This window comes from Paralichthys olivaceus, chromosome 14, assembly GCF_024713975.1.
Source record: "Paralichthys olivaceus isolate ysfri-2021 chromosome 14, ASM2471397v2, whole genome shotgun sequence".
NCBI classification, from domain to species: Eukaryota; Metazoa; Chordata; class Actinopteri; order Pleuronectiformes; family Paralichthyidae; genus Paralichthys; species Paralichthys olivaceus.
In genome coordinates this window covers 13,719,845-13,740,131 of record NC_091106.1, presented here as the reverse complement: position 1 = coordinate 13,740,131, position 20,287 = coordinate 13,719,845, and the positions used below count along the sequence as shown (strand labels likewise).

The 20,287-nt window shown below is 42.4% G+C and overlaps 2 protein-coding genes across 2 annotated transcripts; one reads left to right on the top strand and one right to left on the bottom strand.

Annotated features, from left to right (window-relative positions):
* Positions 1 to 3,415: 3,415 nt before the first annotated feature.
* Positions 3,416 to 5,351, bottom strand: marveld1 (MARVEL domain containing 1). The gene has a single exon (XM_020088295.2). The coding sequence runs from the start codon at positions 5,018 to 5,020 to the stop codon at positions 4,520 to 4,522; it is 501 nt and encodes a 166-aa protein (XP_019943854.2). The 5' UTR covers positions 5,021 to 5,351; the 3' UTR covers positions 3,416 to 4,519.
* Positions 5,352 to 6,624: 1,273 nt separating this feature from the next.
* On the top strand, positions 6,625 to 10,328 carry LOC109629733 (arginine vasopressin-induced protein 1). The gene is made up of 3 exons (XM_020087588.2): positions 6,625 to 6,962; positions 8,238 to 8,604; positions 8,687 to 10,328. Exons 2-3 carry the CDS (start codon positions 8,282 to 8,284, stop codon positions 8,943 to 8,945), a joined length of 582 nt encoding a protein of 193 aa, XP_019943147.2. The 5' UTR covers positions 6,625 to 6,962; positions 8,238 to 8,281; the 3' UTR covers positions 8,946 to 10,328.
* The last annotated feature ends 9,959 nt before the right edge of the window (positions 10,329 to 20,287 follow it).

Sequence of the window (20,287 nt, the reverse complement as noted above, 5' to 3'; positions counted from 1 at the left end):
GAGCCCGTCTGTGTTTTCATGTTTCATGTGCCTACATGTTGGCCTCTCAAATGAGATCAGAGACAAGGACTGTCAGCAGGAAAACAGTCAGACGCTCTGGGGAAGGATGGGACACTTCCTCTGGGAATTGCCCACACAAATTCCTGGCGGGTTTTTTCCAGTGGAAGTGCTTTATCCTAAGAAAGACCAGGCTCTTCCAGTCCAATATGGCTGAGTGGGTTCTCACCAACTAATGCACCTGGTTCAGTAAACTGTGTGCGACACCAGACTCTGGCTTAAAACAAAGCAGATGAAAATATGGATTATAGTTTAACAGTTTGGTTGTTTTTCCATCTTAGACTTCCAATGTCATGCTTTGACAATATTAAGCTTATTCAAAATCCACGTATATATATGTATATATATACTTTAAGCAGTTTGTCAAACCAAGAGAGTGTAAGTTGTTTTTAAACTTCCCCGGTTTCTTTTTTTTGTTGGACCTCAGTGGAGAGAGAGAAACGGAAAGTAATAATAATAACCACATTGATTTGACTAGGTGAGCCTCGTGTTATCTTTTGGAGGAACAGAGAGCATTTGGCACACAAGCACTGGACTTTGTCCGTCATCACTTAGACTGGAGTCACTGTTAATTCACAGCTAATATACAGAAACAGAGAAGCAGCCAATCACCTTTCCAATGCATACGGTAATATAGTTTTAAATCAGACATGAGGAAAGGCAAACCTACCATATATTATGAAATCAGGTGTTTTTTCATTGTTGAGAAAATATGTGCAATTTTCCCAATAATAAAACTTTTAAAAAGTTAAATCTTAAAGAAAAAAGTTGTTTAATAACCAAATATTTGAACATTTTATTTTTGCGAGAAGACCTCAACTGATTTTTGTTTTTGGCGGCAACAGTCTGACCTGGTAAAAGAAGAACAAATAGGAGCCAAACATGTTGTGTCTACCAGCTCTGTTGGTGGTGTTCTGCAGCTCATACTGGGTCATGTACTATTTTGGGAGGAAGAAGCAAAAAAGAAAATATTTTTCACAACTTGTACTGAGAAGAACCGAGAACCAAAAAAAAGAACTGAGAGACATTCTTGCCATTTCTCAACCTCACCAGTCATTGAATTAAAGCAGTGAGTCACAATCATGTCATTGTCCATTTAGACTTTGCAACTGACTTTTAGATTTTGTGGCAGGGACAATTTTATTTATTTTTTGATAATTCACATCAATCCATGGCAACAGTATCCATGCTTTATTCTCATGGAGGGCCAGTGAGAGCATTTGGGGAGGTTATGATGACTGCTGGACTTATGGGCTGTTGCAGATGGGTGGGAGAGCACATACAGGAAATGTCTCTTTGGTTGAGTAACCAAAATAAATATGATACAATCGGCACTGCAGAGAACCGCCTGCCTCTATATGTCCTAATACCAACTTTGAGTATCAGCGTTTTTCTTTACTGTGTGTTTCACTGAGGGGAAAAACAGCCTCACTTCAGTCCACACCCTTCTTATTGTGTAAGGAGGCAACTGGAGAGTTCAGCCTCGTGTTTCTTATTGATGTGAAATTCAAGCGTTAAATTTGAAATGGGCTCATGTGGAAAACTGACAAACCTGATCAGATCATCTGTGGTCATAGAGGAGCCTGTAAGCTCAGAAGGACTCTCAGGTTAAATGTGGAGAATCATTCTCTGGTCTTAATTGTCAGCACATGCTGTAGTTGTGAGCTTTCCAGAAAATTCAAAATGATTCAGTGCCCACAGTTACTTTCGATATGAAACTCTCTGGGTCCAGTGCTGTCTTTATGCAGCACGCAGGGCTGTTGTGAGCTGTCTCCATCTGGCTGTATACAGCTGTGTTTCTGCAGTCACCGACACGTGGACACGGACAACACTTCTGTGGAAATCTCAGAGGGGGAGATGGTGTGTGTGTGTGTGAGAGAGACTTTTGGGGGGGACGGCTGCTTTCCTCCTTTAGACGTGCTAGATTTATATCCTGGAGCTGCAGCTGGTTAACATTAACCCTTCCACTCCTGTGACAAGCACAGATGTCACTTTGCTCTCAACACACACACACACACACACACACCTCCCTACTGTCGTCACTGCATAGAAACATCACTTATCTATAGGATGACATAATGTACAGTTTCACATAATTTATCACTGAAGAACAAATTTAAATCAAATAATAACTAAGCAACAAACTTAAGTTTCCCTTGTGGTTGTACGGTGTGTCTCTGTCTATGTATGGTCATTTTAGGAGGCTGAAATAAGTCAGTGATGTCTGTTTAAATTAGGTATCAGCAGATAATCTTTGGAAGACTATATTTAGCTTTTTCTCTACACCTATCACCTATATTACATATATTTGCTGTCTTGCAGTTGTAATCATACTGACAATTACATTCCAGAATCATGACCAGGAAAACAAAAATGCAGATACTCTTGAAAGCAACCAAAGACCTTCTGTAGTGTTCCTGTTTATTGCAGCTGTTTTTAAAATCAAATGTCTGCACATTTGTTGCCCCGGCTATGATTCTTGCATGTGTTTCTGGAGAAGTGGCAATTCAACACTTCAACCTCAAGACTCCTTTTCCTAGACGGCTGACAAATGCCCCGAAAAGGAAATGTGTGCTCACTTGTTATTACTGTAATCTGCATCTTGTTTCACCACAATCCTGTTCCCATGCCAGCAACAAGTGTGCAGAGCAGGGATACAAAATGTTGCACGGCCGTTCACACACATTAATGGTGCTTTCTTAAAGGTAATCCAACAGAGTCTTCACTGTGTGGCTCTGGGTGCTTGTATAGCAACGTGTCCTGCTGTTGGTTCTTCAGAGCTGCACACTGACTGGAATAGATGAGACACTGAATCATCTTCCGCTGCTTGGCTTTGCTTTCATTGGCTGCAAGTGAGACCACCTCCAGAACCCCAACAGACTGTTCCGGTAAGAACAAGCCTTTTCCCAGATGATTACACACTCACACACACACACACACACACACACACACACACACACACACACACACACCATACACACAAACACGTTTCTGAAAGTAGGATTACTCTCATGCAACACATTTTCTACCATTAAAGCACATGCGTACACGTTGTCTGTGCATGTGCACGTGTGAGCGACTGTCTGCAGCACAGGTTAATTGAAAGGATCTGTGTCTTTCATGTGGTTAAGTGGTAAATCTTAAATGATCTGTGTTGATTGGCCAGGGCTTTTATCTCCCAACAGGAAGGGCTTGAGGGCTTCCGTTGCTCTAAATCTGTGTTTCATTTGGGAAAAGCCACCAAACGCAGAATATGTGCACACGGTCCACCTCTTTGTTTAAATTCAAGTCAAATAAAATGATTATAACACGTCTAAGAACAAAAACACAGTCATAACCAAAGAAAAACCTCACTATCTCTGACGTACTGCTCTTTATTCTTGCTCTTTTTTGCTCTTTGGCTTTACATGATAAATACTTTTTGATCAGCATACACATAGTAGCACCAGTCACATCCGTATTATTGGTCTGTTGTCATCACAGCCTTGTTGAGTATGCAGCAATCTGTCAGAAGCCACTGATAAAACTGTCCCCAAGAGAGTGACACAAAACAAAAGGATGTCCGCAAGTTACTCCATCACCCTTCAGTTTGCTTTCATACAAAACATATAAACAGATAAAAAATATATTTATATACTTTAAAAAAGATACTGAAAATAGTCCCCTGTGAAAAAAACAACACAAATCTGCATATCTCATCATGTTAAGGCGTTGCACTGTAGACTCACTGCACACACATTATAATATGTCCCAACAGGGATATTATAATGATTCTGTAAGAGGGTTTTAGATTAGTCGATAAAAGTAATGATAAAAAACTGGGAGACAAAGACTTGTGCTTCAATAGATAAGAATAATACTTAGCCCTATTAACATAAACCCATCCTGGGTATCGAGGCGGCTTTACCAGAAGCTGTTGGGCTGTTTTCAAGTCAGCAACCCATAAACACACTGACTATAAGGCCACAGAGTGATTTTGATGCTGTCACATCACTGAGGCTAAAAGTTTGTTGTGAGGAGACAAAAGTGTAAAAACTGCGACTACACAAATCTACAAAATGTGCTGTACTGTAAACTCACTAAACACTCTAATAAATCCTGACAGGAATATTATCATGGTTCTGTACGAGGGGAAAGGCATTAAGTTAGTCGATAAACGCAAGAGGTGAAGGCCGGGCCGGGAACAAACGGGGACACAAACATTTCAAGAAGCCATTCTACTTTGTCAAACTAACTTAGATCCAATCAGACTCTCATCCTGGGTTCTGTTGGACTGTTATCATGTCAGCAACACAGAAAACACATAAGGCCACAGAGTGATGCTGCCTCATCATAAACAGGCTAAACAGTTTGGTGTGATGAATCTGAGATTGGAGAAGCTGTTGAGTTAAATTACAGTGAAGTGAACTATTCCTCATCTTGGTGTGGATCCCTCCTCCATCACACCTCTCCAGCACCATCATCAGATGACCGTCTGCTCGCCCCGGCACCTCCTGTACGCCTCGTACACCAACGACAGGAGGTAGGAGACGCAGCAGAGGCAGGCGAACACGGCGGCCGTCAGGTAGATCTTGAACACACAGAAGTGCTTGTACAGCTGCAGGTTGCAGTACGAGTTGCGGTCCGTCTTGTAGATCAAGACGCCGATGGCCGGCAGGTAGAGCGCGACGGCGGCCACGTCGTGCGCCAGGTTGGTGCACAGCCACCGCTTCCCACCCAGCAGCGGCACCAGGTCCTGCTTGTCCAGCAGCGTGAGGAAGAAGAGGCCGAGGGTGAGGAGCCAGAAGAGCACGGCCACGAAGAGCACGAAGTGGATGGAGCCCTCGTACTTGTTGGCGGCGATGGTGACCCACAGCCCGGCGCCGAACACGATCTGCAGGATGCGGCTGATCCCCAAGAAGCTCCGGAGGAACTTGAGGATGTTCCTCCTCACCTGAGGAGGCTGGGAAGGCTGGGGTTGCATCTCTCTCTCTTTCTCGCTCTCTCTCCTCCTCCGATCACTCTTTTTTTCCTCCCAAACAGGGCGGGTGCTCTCTGCCAGCTGCAAACAGCTGGAGGAAAAAGAAACAGATGAGGAAAAGAAATAACGCAGAGGAAGGGTCCGGGTCGAGGTCTGACGATGAAGCCCCCCCCTCAAAGGCGGACACGCTTGGGTTTAAAAAAAGGATGAACTCTCTGTTCTTTCCACAGCCCCGGGATTTTGAAATGAAAAAGCTTCTTGTATGTTTCGTCTTTTCCGTTTCCTCTGTTGGATGTGCTGGGGGGCTGGGTCACAGAGAGAGAGAGAGAGGGGCTGGCCTGTAATTGAAAACCTGCTCCTCCTCTTCCTCCTCCACCCTTTTGGTCAAAACACGTGGTTGATGGTTTTCAGATTTCACTGTGAAAACACAAGGAAGAGTCATAATAACATGAAGTGTTTGATATATATTTTTACATATATATATATCAGTGGCGGATCTTTGATTCTTCTAGGTTGGGGGCTGTAAAGGGGCCAATTAAATGTCCAACATCCATGCACAATAGGTGCCAATTTGTCATTCTTTTTTACCGCCCTACAGCTTAACACATTTTAATATCTTTTGTTAGAAAGTGACTAGTTCATTAAAAAAAACAAAAAACAGAATACATCAAGGGCTACTTCAATCCAAGGCCCCCGTACACACGTGGTATTAACATGTGGCTTTTGTGATCCGATCACAAGCTGACAGCTCTAAGTACAGGTGTGAATGCACTCACATCAGATAGAGATCCAATCACGTCAGACCACATTCGGAGGTGGTCTGGGCCACGTGTCCACATTCTTTTAGCAGTGAGAATCCCTTCAGGTCCACATTTAAAGGACCTCCCACTCAGCTGACGTCCTCTAAAGGAATCATGGAATCATGCTTGTGTCGACACAGACACTCAGTGACATCACACACATCTGTGAGCTCAGACCGGCTCAAAACAACATCATTTTGTCTAAAATACGTATTTGTTCATTTGCATGTAGAGCGTGGAAGTGAGATCCGATCACAAGCAGTCACATGAAACACATTCAGGACGGATGACAATACCAGGGGATGTGCGGGGCCAAAGATTTCAGCTGGAGCCAGTTCCCCCCTGGTTCCGGCCCTGTGACATCCACCCAGTGTCATAATAACAAGAGGCCTGTGGCACTTTTATAACATTATTTGATATATTAATTCAATTCAAACATTGAGATTTCAAATTGCAAAGATGTAAATATAAGCAAATCAAAGACAAAAACATTTACAGAGGGGACAATCATTCTCATAATTCAAATCATCAATGAAACATTGTTCTATGTGCTTTTGTATTTTCTATTATATCATTTGTGTCATTTTTAAACAACATTTTCTTGATTTGGTTCTTGATGTTTTGTTTTCTGGTTTTTATTTGTCGTCTTTGGCTGTTTTGAATAGACATGAATATAAAACTATTGTTATTATAATAAAATACAATGAGCTCTGTTACAGCAGTGATGTGTTCAGGGCCCATTGTGCGTCATCCTGTGATCGCAGGATGCTCACGTGTTATTTCCCTCTCGTATAATTGACAGACGCTCCTCGTGCCAGCCCAGGCTCATTGACGTCAATGGATTTCAGCGACTGCAGCGCGCGACCTACGTGCAAGTTAAACACAAACCCCGCCTCCTCCCAATCCTTGTCTGTGATTAGTTGAAATCGAGCGTCACTCCAAGGCTCAGGGGCGGGATCAGAGGGCAGCAGTTTCCTGATTGGTGATCCAGTGACCCTGGTTTGTGATCGACCGAGGACTCAAGGACAGAAAGTGTTTGCAAGTAAACACGCTGATCTTCTGAGTCTCTTCCGTCAGCTTGTGTTGGAGAAGAAGCAGCGATGCGATAGCACCAAAGTTTGCCGGACACATCGCTCGATCCTCGGGTAAGTTTCATTCTTCACATGACTCCCACGTGATTTCTATTCGCTGCCTTTTTCCCCGCAGAACAATGGAACTCAGCAGGATTGTATGTAGGTTGCAGTGAGTTGTTCCAGTCGGTGCATCGTATTTCATCTGAAATGCAAAAATCGGGAACATCTCAGAGATCGTTCAGACTTCCACTTTCTTATTTTTTGCAGCGGTTCAGGTTTGTGTACAGTTCTCACAGCAAACAGCTGACTGACCAAACCACAGTGGGAGGCGGAGAATGAAGAAACCTGTGACGTTCACATAGTGTTAACCTACTTCTGATGCAGATGAATATGTCTGTCTGCAACAACAAAACAAGCACAGACAGTGTCCTCTAATGACCAGTGTATCATGGGAATTCTTGACTTTAAGTTGAATGTTTTCCCTCACATTATAACCGGATGTTAATATAGCAGCTATGAAACCCGTAGAACAAAATGTGCGAAAGTAGGAACTGAAGCTTATCTCACAAAGAATATGTAACTTGGAAATAGCAGGTTTTAAAAAGAAAATACATTCCTTTTTGGATCGAGTGATAAAACAATATCAGAAGTTATTTCAGTATGATTTTAATAAATAGCAGTAGAACAAAAGTCCAGTATATACATTGGTATAATGCCTATATGCATTGTGTGAGCACAGTGAGGAGATATAACTCATAAATGATCTATCCCAGGTATGTTTTGCTGTTTGTCAAGTGTTTGTCATTCTCTGCTCATAAAGAAGAGTTTAGATGTGCAACCGTCACTATGAATCAAAAATCAGAGTGAAGGTTGCAGAAATAATAATGGGGGAAACACAGCTGAGACATGGGAACACTTCTGGCTTCATGTGGAGCAGATCCTGAAATAAGATTTATTCATGTTAATCAATGACTATACATCCTTAGTATATTTCATTTTATGTTAATGGTGGGTCGTTCTTGACTGTGTAAGTAATCTAAGTGTGATCATGGTCACTCAGCTGATGTCTCTTTGTTTGTGTCCCACTTAAACGCATATGAGGGGGAAAGGGAGATAAAGTTACCATCTGTGGTTTTAATGGGCTTTGAAGCACAGCTCGTCACACTTCCTAAAGTAGGATTAAAGAGTCAGAGCAGAGGACCTGCGTTTCATTGTGACGGGTGTCTGCAGGTGTTGTGACGCACCCTCTCAGTGCTCTACACTGCATGTTGGGTTCTGTTGTTGTTTTGGGGAATTTCACTGTTGCAAACAAATCCTAACAAGCTGAAACTCTTTCTTCTTCTGCAGAGAGGAGCGTCATTATATGCCACTTTTCCCCTGTGTTACTCCGGATGGATACTGGACCCACCTCCCCACCGTCCTCTATGGTGGCGAGCCCCCCCCCGCTGTGGCGGCTGGCCGAGAGGAGGAGCAGGAAGGCCGGTTCAGGGAACATCTTCAGCAACGTGAATCTTTTGCAGCTCCAGAGACTGTTCAGGGCAGCAGGGGACCAGGATGCAGAACAGAGGGCCCAGCTGGTTTGGGGCCAAAGAGATGAGGCTGAGCTGGCTCAGGCCTTGATAGGACTTAGGGCCCGTAACCACCGCAGAGGGCTAAGGACCCATGGCAGAGATGCTCTGGAGTCACGCTGGCTACGCGCCTTCAATCACCTCAGGTAAAAATGCTGCTGACTAAAACTATTTCTTTTACACTCACAATTTGTGTATTGTTGTAACAAAAGCATCATTGTTGTTTAGGATTGGAGAGAGCTCAGCAAGCAGCCAGGGGAAGGATGCAGGAGAGGAGATTGATTCTGAGGCAGGAGCACACAGCAGTCCAGAGCCACACCGACACTCCCCTGTAGGGACCACAGGGAGAGGTGCGGGGACCACAGTGGCACTAAATGCAGGCCACAGCCCTGCAGGGACTTCTGGGAGACCAGTCAGGGTGGGCTCAGGAGTGAGAAGAGGAGGAGAGAGTGACCCAGAGAAATACCTCCACCGAATACTGCACTGATCGACTGCGTGTCTGAGTATTAACCAATAACAACTGGTTTGTCTCTTGAAAGAATAGAATAATGCCACAAACTCTGGCCTTTAAACGGCTCCTATCAGAAGGTACCGGTGCTGCACAAACACATCTCCACCTACATAATGTAGACAACATGAGCATCTGACCGGCTCCTGGTGTCGCACAACTTTACACTATGGTTGCTGCTCTCAAAAATGGCCTTATGTGCTTTCTACCACTCACACTAACCATGCATTCGTATAATTATGTGACTTGTTGTTCAGCTGCGTAAATCAAGAGATGAACAAGTTTGTATTTATTAATTAATAGGTTATTTAATGAAAATTGTACTTTTCTTTATGCTTTCTTATCAGAATGACAGCACTGATATTACAAGAGAGGTGCTTAGAGAAAGCCCTATCTCACAAAGCTAAAGACAATTAAAAAAAACTTTCCTGGAATGGTCCATTCCACCTCAAAATGTAATGGGTGTTTCCTGGGGTCATGCCCCATCCTGTCACAACATTTCACTGAAATTAGTTCAATAGCCTTCGAGTTATCCTGCTAAAAGTCAGACACACTAATTAAAAACACAACCTCCTTGGTGGAGGCCACACTGTGGATATATGCTGTACTTTGTCATGTCCTGTACCATACACAAAGCCATATGTATGTGTACATACATGATGGAGATGATGTACTGTAGCTTTAAAAGATTGTTAACTTCTTGATTTTTTTGTATATACACTAGCTAGAGTCTCAAAAAGTATCAAATCTGATATTTAACTTTTAGCCACTGTGTCCCTGGTAATGTCTGTGGTATGATACACGACACAATAAAAGGGTAAGAGTGCAATAAGAATAATGTTGTAGAGATATTCGACCAAATATATACACTACTCCACATTTACAGATGTGGACTGACATCTGTACCAGCCCTCTGTTTCTTGTGCTGTTTCTCATCAGGTGAAAGTAAAACATCAACTTTGTCTTGAGACCAAACCTAAAAGTCAAAGTGAGCTTCACTGTTCAGGGAAAGAAAGAACTGGAAATTAAACTGCTGTTGTTATATGTACATGGTAACAGTGTGGAAAGCCACTGTGCCTATGGAAGACTTTATGTCACCAACTTCATCGGATAGCTGGAAACGTGATGAAACCTTTTTGATAATATAATGTTTGATGTTTTATTTGTAGATTTATGGTCATTCAGTAGAGTCTTTGTATTTTATTGGGGTTTTTTCTGTATAGTCACGACAACACAATGACCATGTTGAATTAGTAAAGATTTTGATGCACAGAACTGCTCAGTAGAACTGCTGAAGGCTTTAATAAGAATATGTTGTTTTTATGTGAACACAGTTTTTAAAATAAATTAACAACAATCAAACATGTTTTCATTATTCATCAATAAGGCAAACAAAGAACAAGATGCTCATTTCCTGTTTAACTACATTATGACCACTAGTGCAGTGCCTGCTCTGTTTGCTTTGGGCTGTTTACTTGGTCTGTGCTGGTAGCAGCTTTCTTTCTGAAATTGTAAAAGTGACCTGCAGTAATTTAGCCGAGTAACGACCGGCTGCAGGATGAATCCACAGAATCCTATAGCTGAGTCACTGCTGCTGCACAAAGACAAACCTCTGGAATAATCAGATTGATGCAGTTGACACATGTACACCCAGATGCTGCAGCTTACTGCTCCACATATTGCTAACCAGTTCAAGAACACTACATGTCATTTCCCTCTCTATGTTTGAATTTAATTTAATGACACCTCTCCACATATATTCCACACATTGTACTTTTCACATACACAAAGATGATCAAGCTTGGTAGAGCTGTTTGAGAAACATGCTGCTCTCCAGTGGCCGTTTCTATACATGAGCCCATCAGGTGTGGACCTGTGTGCAGTCACTAGATGGCACCATGGGTTTTTACTTGGAAAGAGTCAGTGCAGAAATCACACGGGACACAGATATTTAACACAGACCACTACTGTATATAATTCAGAATATGCTACACATTCACAGTATATATGCAGACACATATCAACAGAAACTGTTCTGTACTCTGAGACATCCTCCTTTTCATGCTTATAACTTTTCTTTCCACCAAGTTACCAGAATATATTGTGACGGCTAATGATTTGTTAAGTTTTCATCTCTGATTCCCTCAGGCAGTGTCACAGCATAACAGAGAAAACCATCAGACTTCAAGTACATCAGATTAGACAGGACACATTTTTTTTTATTTTCCTGATGACATTTAAAGAGGAATTTTTGGACCAGCTTTGCCCCTCCTCCAGGTTCCCTCCTACCCATCAATTTCCTCCAGCTCCTGGGTGATGCCAAGGAATTGACAGGTCACCTTGCAGACAAAATCCCTGCCTGTGATTCCTGGACCTGCTCAGCAGTGCCTGGCTGTTGCTGTGATGGAAAAGCGAGGCACCTGTAGGGCAGCTTTACGGGGGGTGCGTCCTGAAACCTCGGCTGATTCGCTCAATACAGAGAAAGCGGCAGATTGACTCTGAGGTAATCCTCAATTCGCTGAGCTTCTCACCTTGTGTTAAAGTAAACTCGCCGCACAGAAAACCTCATTACAGAGTCTATATGCTGTACGTACGTTATCTCAACCATTCATTCACTCCATGAATCTTATGACTACAGATGAGATGTAAAGAGATGATCCAGCAATAACTCATCTGCAGCCAGATTTAGTGGTTTGGCCTGCGGCTGAGCTCACTCGTCACCATTATTATCAGAGGTGGAAGGTAAATCAGTACATTTACTCTGGGGTACGTTTAAAAAATTGAAATATTGTTATGGAGTATTTAAATTTTTGCTTGAAGTTAATTTTACTTCAGTGATTATGAATACTTCCACCAGAAGTGGTTATGGCAGATTGGCTTGAGGGGAGGGCTTCAGTCAGCCAGGACATGATAGGGACCCCTGAACTGGTGTCTGACCCAGATCCAGTAAAAGACTCTGCCCACACCTTAGCCAGTCCCATGGGTGACATCAACCATTGGTTTGTGAGTTGCCATTTTGAAGCCTTGAGTTTGGCATTTTGGCCAGCGCCATCTTGGTTGTTTGAAACCAGAAGTAAACATACGACATACATAACGCATGGTTACAGAGCCCCAATGCAAACCATGCTTTATCATCTATTTTATTGTAGATTGGACCGTAAGTGGAACATTTAACATCATGATGTATTGGAGAACACTTGAACCTAAAGATTGACCATAATCTCTGTATGATCACTTCTATAGAGAATAACAGTGGAGTCAGCCTCTAATGGTCATCCAAGAGAACACAGGTCCCAGGGCACTTCTGCACTGTTTTCTCTCTGAACCTGGAGTCTAGATTCGTTTTTATATACAGTCTAATGTGTGTACCTGGCTGCTGGATGACCCTTGGTTGAGACTGCAGATGTAATACTGGACATATACCTTGTGGAATCATCATCTTTAGACCTGGTGGTGCTTGGTAGTGATCACATCAATGGTCAGAAGCAAATGAAAAACCTTGCATTAAGACATCTGAATTTCAAAGCTAGCATCTAAATCTAGGTCAAATTATACCAGAGTTGCAGAAAAAATGCAATCACGCTGACTGCTGTACTTGAAGCTATCATCTTTTAGTTCTGGGAACAATGGCAATGTGCTGATGTATTGTTGCTTTTGAGACAACATGCACATCATAGCAGTTTTCTAAGTTATATGCATAAAAATCATCATATTTATACTTCCCCAAACTAGTTTTCGTTTAAAATTAGAAATAGAATAAGACAGAGGTAGGCTTTTCTTTTTTACAGGATTTCTGAATGTCACAGTCTGTGTCCTTTGAAGTAACACATTCATACAGTGCTTTTATATACAAATGTACATAGCACTTTTTGTATCGCAGACCATTAAGGGGCCTCAACTTGGGAATCTGGGTATTCAGTATCTTGCCCAAGGTACCTTCGGATTGCAGACCGGAGGGTTTGGGGATTGAACTACAACCGACATCTGGTTAGAGCACAACCCTCTCTACCTACTGAGCCACAGCGGCCCCTGAAAAGATATTTAAAAGTAAACCGTATAAAGTTGCATATTGCATATCTGATCTGTCAAGAAACTGTGCCATTCTAAGAAGAGCTGGGACCTTTAATGGTTTGTTATCACAACTATAGTATATGTAGCCCCGTTTCTCTGGTCAGACAGCGGCCCACTTTACATATCTTCCCTTTTAAACTTTAGTCAGCCATCAACTTTAGATCTACTTTGCATCTTGATCAGATCCTCCTCCGTGGCCATCATAAATTAGATTAACTCTGCTGCCTGTCTCCTAAATCAGCCTCATAATTGTCGTCTTGATGGATGACAACTTTTTTTATGATGCTGTTTCAGCAGAAACTTTCAGGATTTTTTTTTTTTTGGTATATCTTTCCAGACATTTTAGTGAGGATAAGTCAAGGCAAAGCTGACAACAGATGAAGAAAGAGAGGAGCGACAGGGTTCAGATCAGAGTTTCAAAGAGGAGACAGAAGAAGAAGAAACAAACTTTTTTTCTCTCCCCAGCATCTGGATCTGGGTATGACTGACTTACAGACATTTTACTTGAACAAGGCTCTGTGAGCTGAATGTGTCCTTGTTGCATTGTAATTAGAGCACAGAATAGTAATTAGTGAAATAATATATACAGTTCATGCTTCTCATGCTCTGATAATAATCCCTAACACACACACACACACACACACACACACACACACACACACACACACACACACACACACACACACACTTTGTGTCTTTGTTCGCTGTAGAATCACACAACACTGCGGCACAGCACTCATTGTTATTCCTTCCTCTGTGTCATTGTGTGCCTTTGTTCTTAGACTCAGTACTGTACGGCTCCTGCGCTCGCTCACTTCTGCAGTCTCAAAACACAGGCAAGCCGCCGCCTCCCTGCCCCCTTTGAGGTGATCGCTGAACATCAAACACGATTTAACAAGAGTGTCCCACTGAGCTGCACAGGGCCAGCACCTTTTCCGTTTACTTTATCTAAAGGCACTCGAGTAAAAAGAGCTTTTTATTTTTAGTGAGCCTTTGGAAAATGAAAACTGCTTCACTGATGTGGAAGACAGATCATTTTCTTTAAGACTTTGAGAAGAACACTTGGATTGCAAGATGAATTAGTGGCGTTCGTCATGAAATGAAAGTTAAACCTTTCTCTGGGGTTACTGATATAAAAATGGACTCCAACCCCCGGTTGCCTTTAATATGTATACACACAAGGTCAAACTGCTTTCCACATCTGAGACCTTTCAGTTGGCTGACATGCGTCGCTGCCTTCAGGGTTGTTCTGGGCTGCGGAGAAACACACGTTGAGCCAACTTCACATCACATCATAATATGAGGGCGACACCAGCAGCAGACTGAACCATTCACACAGGCAGGAGAGGAGAGGATTTTAAAAGTGACATCATATAGATCTAGATTAGATTAAATAGAAGTTAGATCATTATGTCACTCCTTTGATCACTGTCCTTTATCTGAACCGACATTAGAAAATCCTAATTTTTCTTGGTTGTTACCAACCTAGATTTTTTTTTTCAGATCACAGACTGTCAGTTCATGTGCTGAAAACTGATGGTTTATAATTATAATGTACAAATTTGGATTTCATGCGTGTCACACTAAAACTGAACCTGCGGCTGCTGCAGGACGGCTCAGGTCATCTTATATGGCACCTGATCTACTAAAAAAACCCATCCTTTTTGAAATTAATGGGCGGAAAATAATAATATACAATGGGAGCTTAAAAAGGTGGAGGTGCTTTATGTTTGATATGTCACTGCTCAAGCAGGAAAATGGCAGAACCAACGTTCAGTCAAATTGTGGCAGCCTCATATCACCTTTAGTTAGTCTGTCGGTGCACACTGCACTTTAATTGGTTGGTTGTAATAAAACAGCAATGCAGTGCAGGGGTAGCCAGTATTATTCTGGTTTAATGCACTGATGTGTTTGTGGTAATTTTAACCACAGTTAACATACTTCACTGTGTGCGTGCAAACAGAGCTGGTGCAGCACAATCAGTGTTAATTGTGTGGAGCGACACCAGGAGAAGTATCCCACTGTCTCGCACCACTTGACTTTGAGTTATTCAGAGATCCGGTTGCAGGGGTTGGTTTATTGTGATGTGTAATAGCAGCATGTACACATAAAGATCAGCGGGATAAAGTGGGACTAATTGCAAATTAACATGTACCACTGGGTTGGAACTAAGAGGGAAAGCACATTTGAATAATTCAGTTGAAAACAGATTTCGGAATAACCTAGAGTCAATGAGGAAAGTAGTGAGGAGACACGCATCCATGTATGCAGAATCTATGCTTTGCTTGCACGCATGCAGCAGCATGCATGGGTGCACAGCCTTAAAATAATGCAGCCAATGCCCCACGCTGCATGTGAGGGTTCAGTCCTGCTCAAGCTTTGATTTCTCCTGAAGAGGAGCATGTGAGAGAACACAGCACGGGACGACAGTTTGTTCACTGACCTTTTTGAATTTCACAGACTCTGTCACAGCCACAGATCCTCAGGGGTGGGGACACTTTGTAACACTAAATATACAAAAGTGCACATATGCAAACTCCTGCATACGGACCTAAACACACAAGTACAAAAAGATCTCTGCAGTGCTTAAGAGGGTGTGATGATTTAGGTCTTTTTCAGAGGGAAAGTGGTGCTGAATAATTGAAGCTCAAAGTGCTTACTGGCAGTCCCATGTGATATATTGGTGTGGCTCATTTTCATTGCGTTGTCTTCTACTTCTTTTTTGCAATCTAACTTTATGGAACAAAAAGAAAGGAGTGCACAAAGAGCAAATATTTTTTCTATCACTTGCCCCTGTTCACTCCCTGAAGTACTTCCATTCTCAGGCCATAGATCATCAAACATAAATGAGACAAAAACGTTTCATAAAGGCAAATTTTACAAGGTCCATGAAAGTCTCTATCAAAAGTACAACACAGGCAGAATCACGATATAAATACCTCATATATTAAACTCAAATACATTCCCATCAGCCTGAGCTGTGTTTTGTGCTGATTACCAAATATTAACATGCAAATGCTATCATCTGTCTCCACTGTACCTAAATACAGCCTGACATAGCTGCTAACATGACCCTGATTGTTCCTGTTGTAAATAAATTCCAGGGCACTAATTTAATAAATTAGAACAAGAGCAACAGACTCACAAATGTGTGTATTTGTGTAAGTGTGTGTGTTTTGTATTAAATGCTAAGCCAGCTCTTAAGAGGAGGGAGAAAAAGCACTCAGTTAAAGCTGTTTCCACCAACACCTTTGAAGTCGGTTCGTATCTGTCTGGGAAGACACGACAGAGGGTTTAACAGAATAAGATCCTTAATGGAAAAAGACCCCTGCAGCCCTCTTTACTCTCCCTGATCCAATGTGAGGACACAAAGAACGTGTGTGTGGCAGATAAAACACCCTGCACCTTTGCGGACGTCTCCCTCATCCCATCACTTTGCATCCACATTTCTCTCTTCAAAAGGGCCTAATTCAAATGCTACAGATGCAAATATGTCTGAGCACAGTTCCCCACAGACATTGTCACTTTGGGGAAAGAGAATTTATTTGAAATGCAGCTCGCAACACAAGTGGGTGGCTATTGGTGCCAAAAATGGCTTTTTAGCAACAGTAAAAAAGGCAGCACTTTGCAGAATGTCACGTATTATACAGGAGAGGGGTAATCGGTTGTGAGATGTGATGTGTTACGAGGAGAAAAAAAGCGGTGGTTGTAGTAAATGACTGACGGACAAGGGCTCGACCTGAAGCAAGAAGCCTTGTTAGAAAGTCTGTGCGTCAGCGGCTGATTTACTCGGAATTTAGATCTGTGGTAGCTCGAGGAAAGCTTTGTCGTTTAGAGAATCAGTCGGAAACAGACAGCGAGTCATGTCGTGCTTCAACCTGCGTCACCCAGTTTAATGCATAAAATCTCCGGACTGTCATGATGTGCTATGACACCTAAGGACAGCCCTAATGGATCCGTGCATTAATTATGACTATTACTTCATCTTTCTGTAGCTCTTAGTGAGCTGCATCAATATTACACTTGACCAGGACATTAGTAGTGAGATGGATGGAGAGAGACAAGGACTGACGAGTTTGGTGGGTGGCCTCAAGCTGCTTTCACGGTTCACCGATTTTCACCATATGCCTTTATCAGCGTCTCTCATCTCATTCACTTCGAAATTGCAGCATCTATTTGAATTTATTGTAAAAATGATTCTTTGTTGGATTCAGACCAACTCAAACAATTACCCCCTCCCCCTGCCTCACTCCAAACACAACATCTTCTGCCACTGAAAAGTAATCAGATTCCTCTATTTGACAGAAATTCAATCACGTTTAATTAATTCTGTCGAAACATCCAGGTAGAAGCTTTTGTGAGGGTCACTCAATGTTGTTGAACTGCCGTGTGAAACATAATAGTGTGAGACTGATGCCCTCGATCACACGGTAACAAGTGGGCGGCTGATGTGCAGGAGACAATCACCAAGATGATGTGTGTTGATTGGTTAATAGCAACTTTGTGGCTTCATAATTGTTGATTTTCACGCACCACTTCACCAGAAAATTACAGAATGAAGCGAGGGGACTTTGTGCTATTTGCCTAAAACAGAATTAACAATAATATTATGTGATTCAGAGCCAGTTAGCTCAGTTCAGTCGTAGTGTCCTTGGGCTGAGCGACTGATGTGTTCTCTCACTGATGATTGGAAACATTGATCTGCACATCTTTTAAAACAACGCTTCCCAAAACTCAATTTCTCTGGTGCAGCCTCATATACCTCTTAAATCTATCACCTTCAGAATGGTTAAATCATTTGAAACTGGTGGGTGTTTTTTAACAGTGTTAATATTGTCGATATTTTGTCACATGAGACATGATGATCTGGCACTGGCTTATCTGTTCTATTTTTTCAGCACTTCTTTTTCAAGTTTCCATTTGTGCATATACCACAGAGTGTGGCAGAAGCTGGACATTTTCATTTGTCCTCATGGACATGGACTCAGCTGCAGCATGATGTTTTATGTTCATCTTTATACATGATACAGTTTTTGTAATAAATAAAAGGTCCATGTTATCACTGCTTGTGTGATTTAAATAGAACTTAGTATAACCACTCAGCATACTTTCAAAAGCAGTTCCATTCTAATTATTGTGGCTTTCATATATATATATACATCACGATGAAATACAACCAATCTGATTGATGATGAGGTTGTTAACAAATATGCTATGAGTTCATGTGAAAGTGTCTAAATAGATAAAATCTCAATAAAATCTGAAAAACTCTAATATTCAGTCTGACACATTTGGCATCAATGGACACTTTGGGATCTGCTCTAGAAGTTAAACAGCTTTTCACTCAAGAAACATTTTATTTGCAATATTACCAATATTACATTCATAAAAATATACTGGTCTGGCATATACATGACACTCTCCGTATGGACTACACTCTCAGTTACACTACATTCTCACTGTACGGAGACACAATGTACAATGTCCCACTTGCACATTCAAAGCCAGGATTAAACGACTGTGTCCCCATTTCAGACCCCTTCACTTTACCTGAGAAACCAGATCTTCTCTAATTACACAGAACGATACTGTTGAACCACACATTAGTGCATGAGCGAGCGTGTGTGGGAATGACTAAGTGTTACCGACTGTGCTTCATCAGAACCAGTGAGTGTTCAGAAGAAACTGGCTGAAACTCAGGGTGTTTATCTGGTTTCCATGCTGTGTGTCTGTGTGTGGATTAGACTCAGGGGGCCGAACTTTGATCACAGGGCTCTATGCAGAGTACAGTGGGGTGTAAACAGACGGGAGGAGAGAGAGAGGTTATAGGAGGAGAACTCAGACGATAAAGCCTTCTCTTGCTCCACATGCACTCCCTTCCTCTCCTTTTCCTACAGTCTCTCTGAAAATCTCCCTCAGTCTTTTTATGCATTTCTCAGTGGTGCAAACAAAAACAATATAGCTGACATCAAATTGTCTCTGCAAACCTTCTCCATGCACCATTGTCTGCAGTTGTTGATACCGTGATAATGTTGCTCTGATGTACCTCCTCCTACCACTGGGGCACATAGACACCAGTTTAATTTACTTAATTGCTTTCATTACAGTCAATTCTGCAAATAAGACATTATTTAGGTCCACAGACATTAAAATAAGGTAAGACGCTTGGCTTCACTACATTGATTGGATATGTAGTGTTTTTAAAGAGCCATTGTTGACTGGAGCACTTTTTTAACATTCTTCCTGTCCCTTGTCTCTCATTCTCCTGAACATGCTGCTCTTGTGTTGCCTATAAAATTTTCTCAACATTATCTGCCCACTGTTGTAAAATGAGCAGTTCTATCCAAGAAGCTGGAATCACATCAGCACTCGAAAGCAACCACAGCCTTGTTTTGTGATTTGGAACACCTGCATGCTCATCTAGCCACTGAAGCACACTCAGCTCTCCCTCCCTGAGTGTACAGGGATGCAAGGAGACAGTAAAAATGGATGAGTTTATTGCTTTCCCTCACAGTTTCTGCAGATTTGTGTCGAGCAGCAGGCCCTCGGAATGCTCCGGCAGCCAAACTTTTTTCATGAATCTTTCGCTCACTCGTTTAATTATTCAGTCTGGCTCCACACTGGAGACGGCAGCGACAGGCCAAAAGGGTGGAGAGAGACGGATGCAGGAGAGAAGCCGCCATGCAGTTTACTGTACATCACATACGATGGATATTTTAGTTTCTCAGGTGCTGGAGAGAAAAGTGCAGCTGAGAGGTCAGGAGGCACCGAAGCAACTGAGGTGACTTATGGAGTCAAGAGTAAAAGTTTCCTGGACGTCTTTATCTTCTCTTCTGTGCGTGTTGTGTGATGGGAAGCCCTGATCCCCTGAGAGCTGCATGCATATCGATGTTGCGACTATCTCGTGTGCTCAGATGACAGGTGCAATCTATGTTAGCAAGGACTAAATAACATCCAAACAGGTTTGTTTATTTCTCCTGCTGTGAGCAGACAAAATTCTTTATATAGTGACTGTGTCGGAGACATCGGTTCAACTGCCTCCTTCCCACTCGTGGCTCATGCTCACACCGTCAGTGATGTAAACCCACCGGTTTGCTCATGTGTGCACGCAGGCTGGTTTCGTTTTCACACAAACACGCACACAGTGTCAGCCTCACTCAGCAGGACGTTTCTCCACATTTCTGAGATGGAGAGCTGCGATGCTGCAGACAGAGACGGAGAGAGACGGGGACACGGCGCAAAGCAGCAGG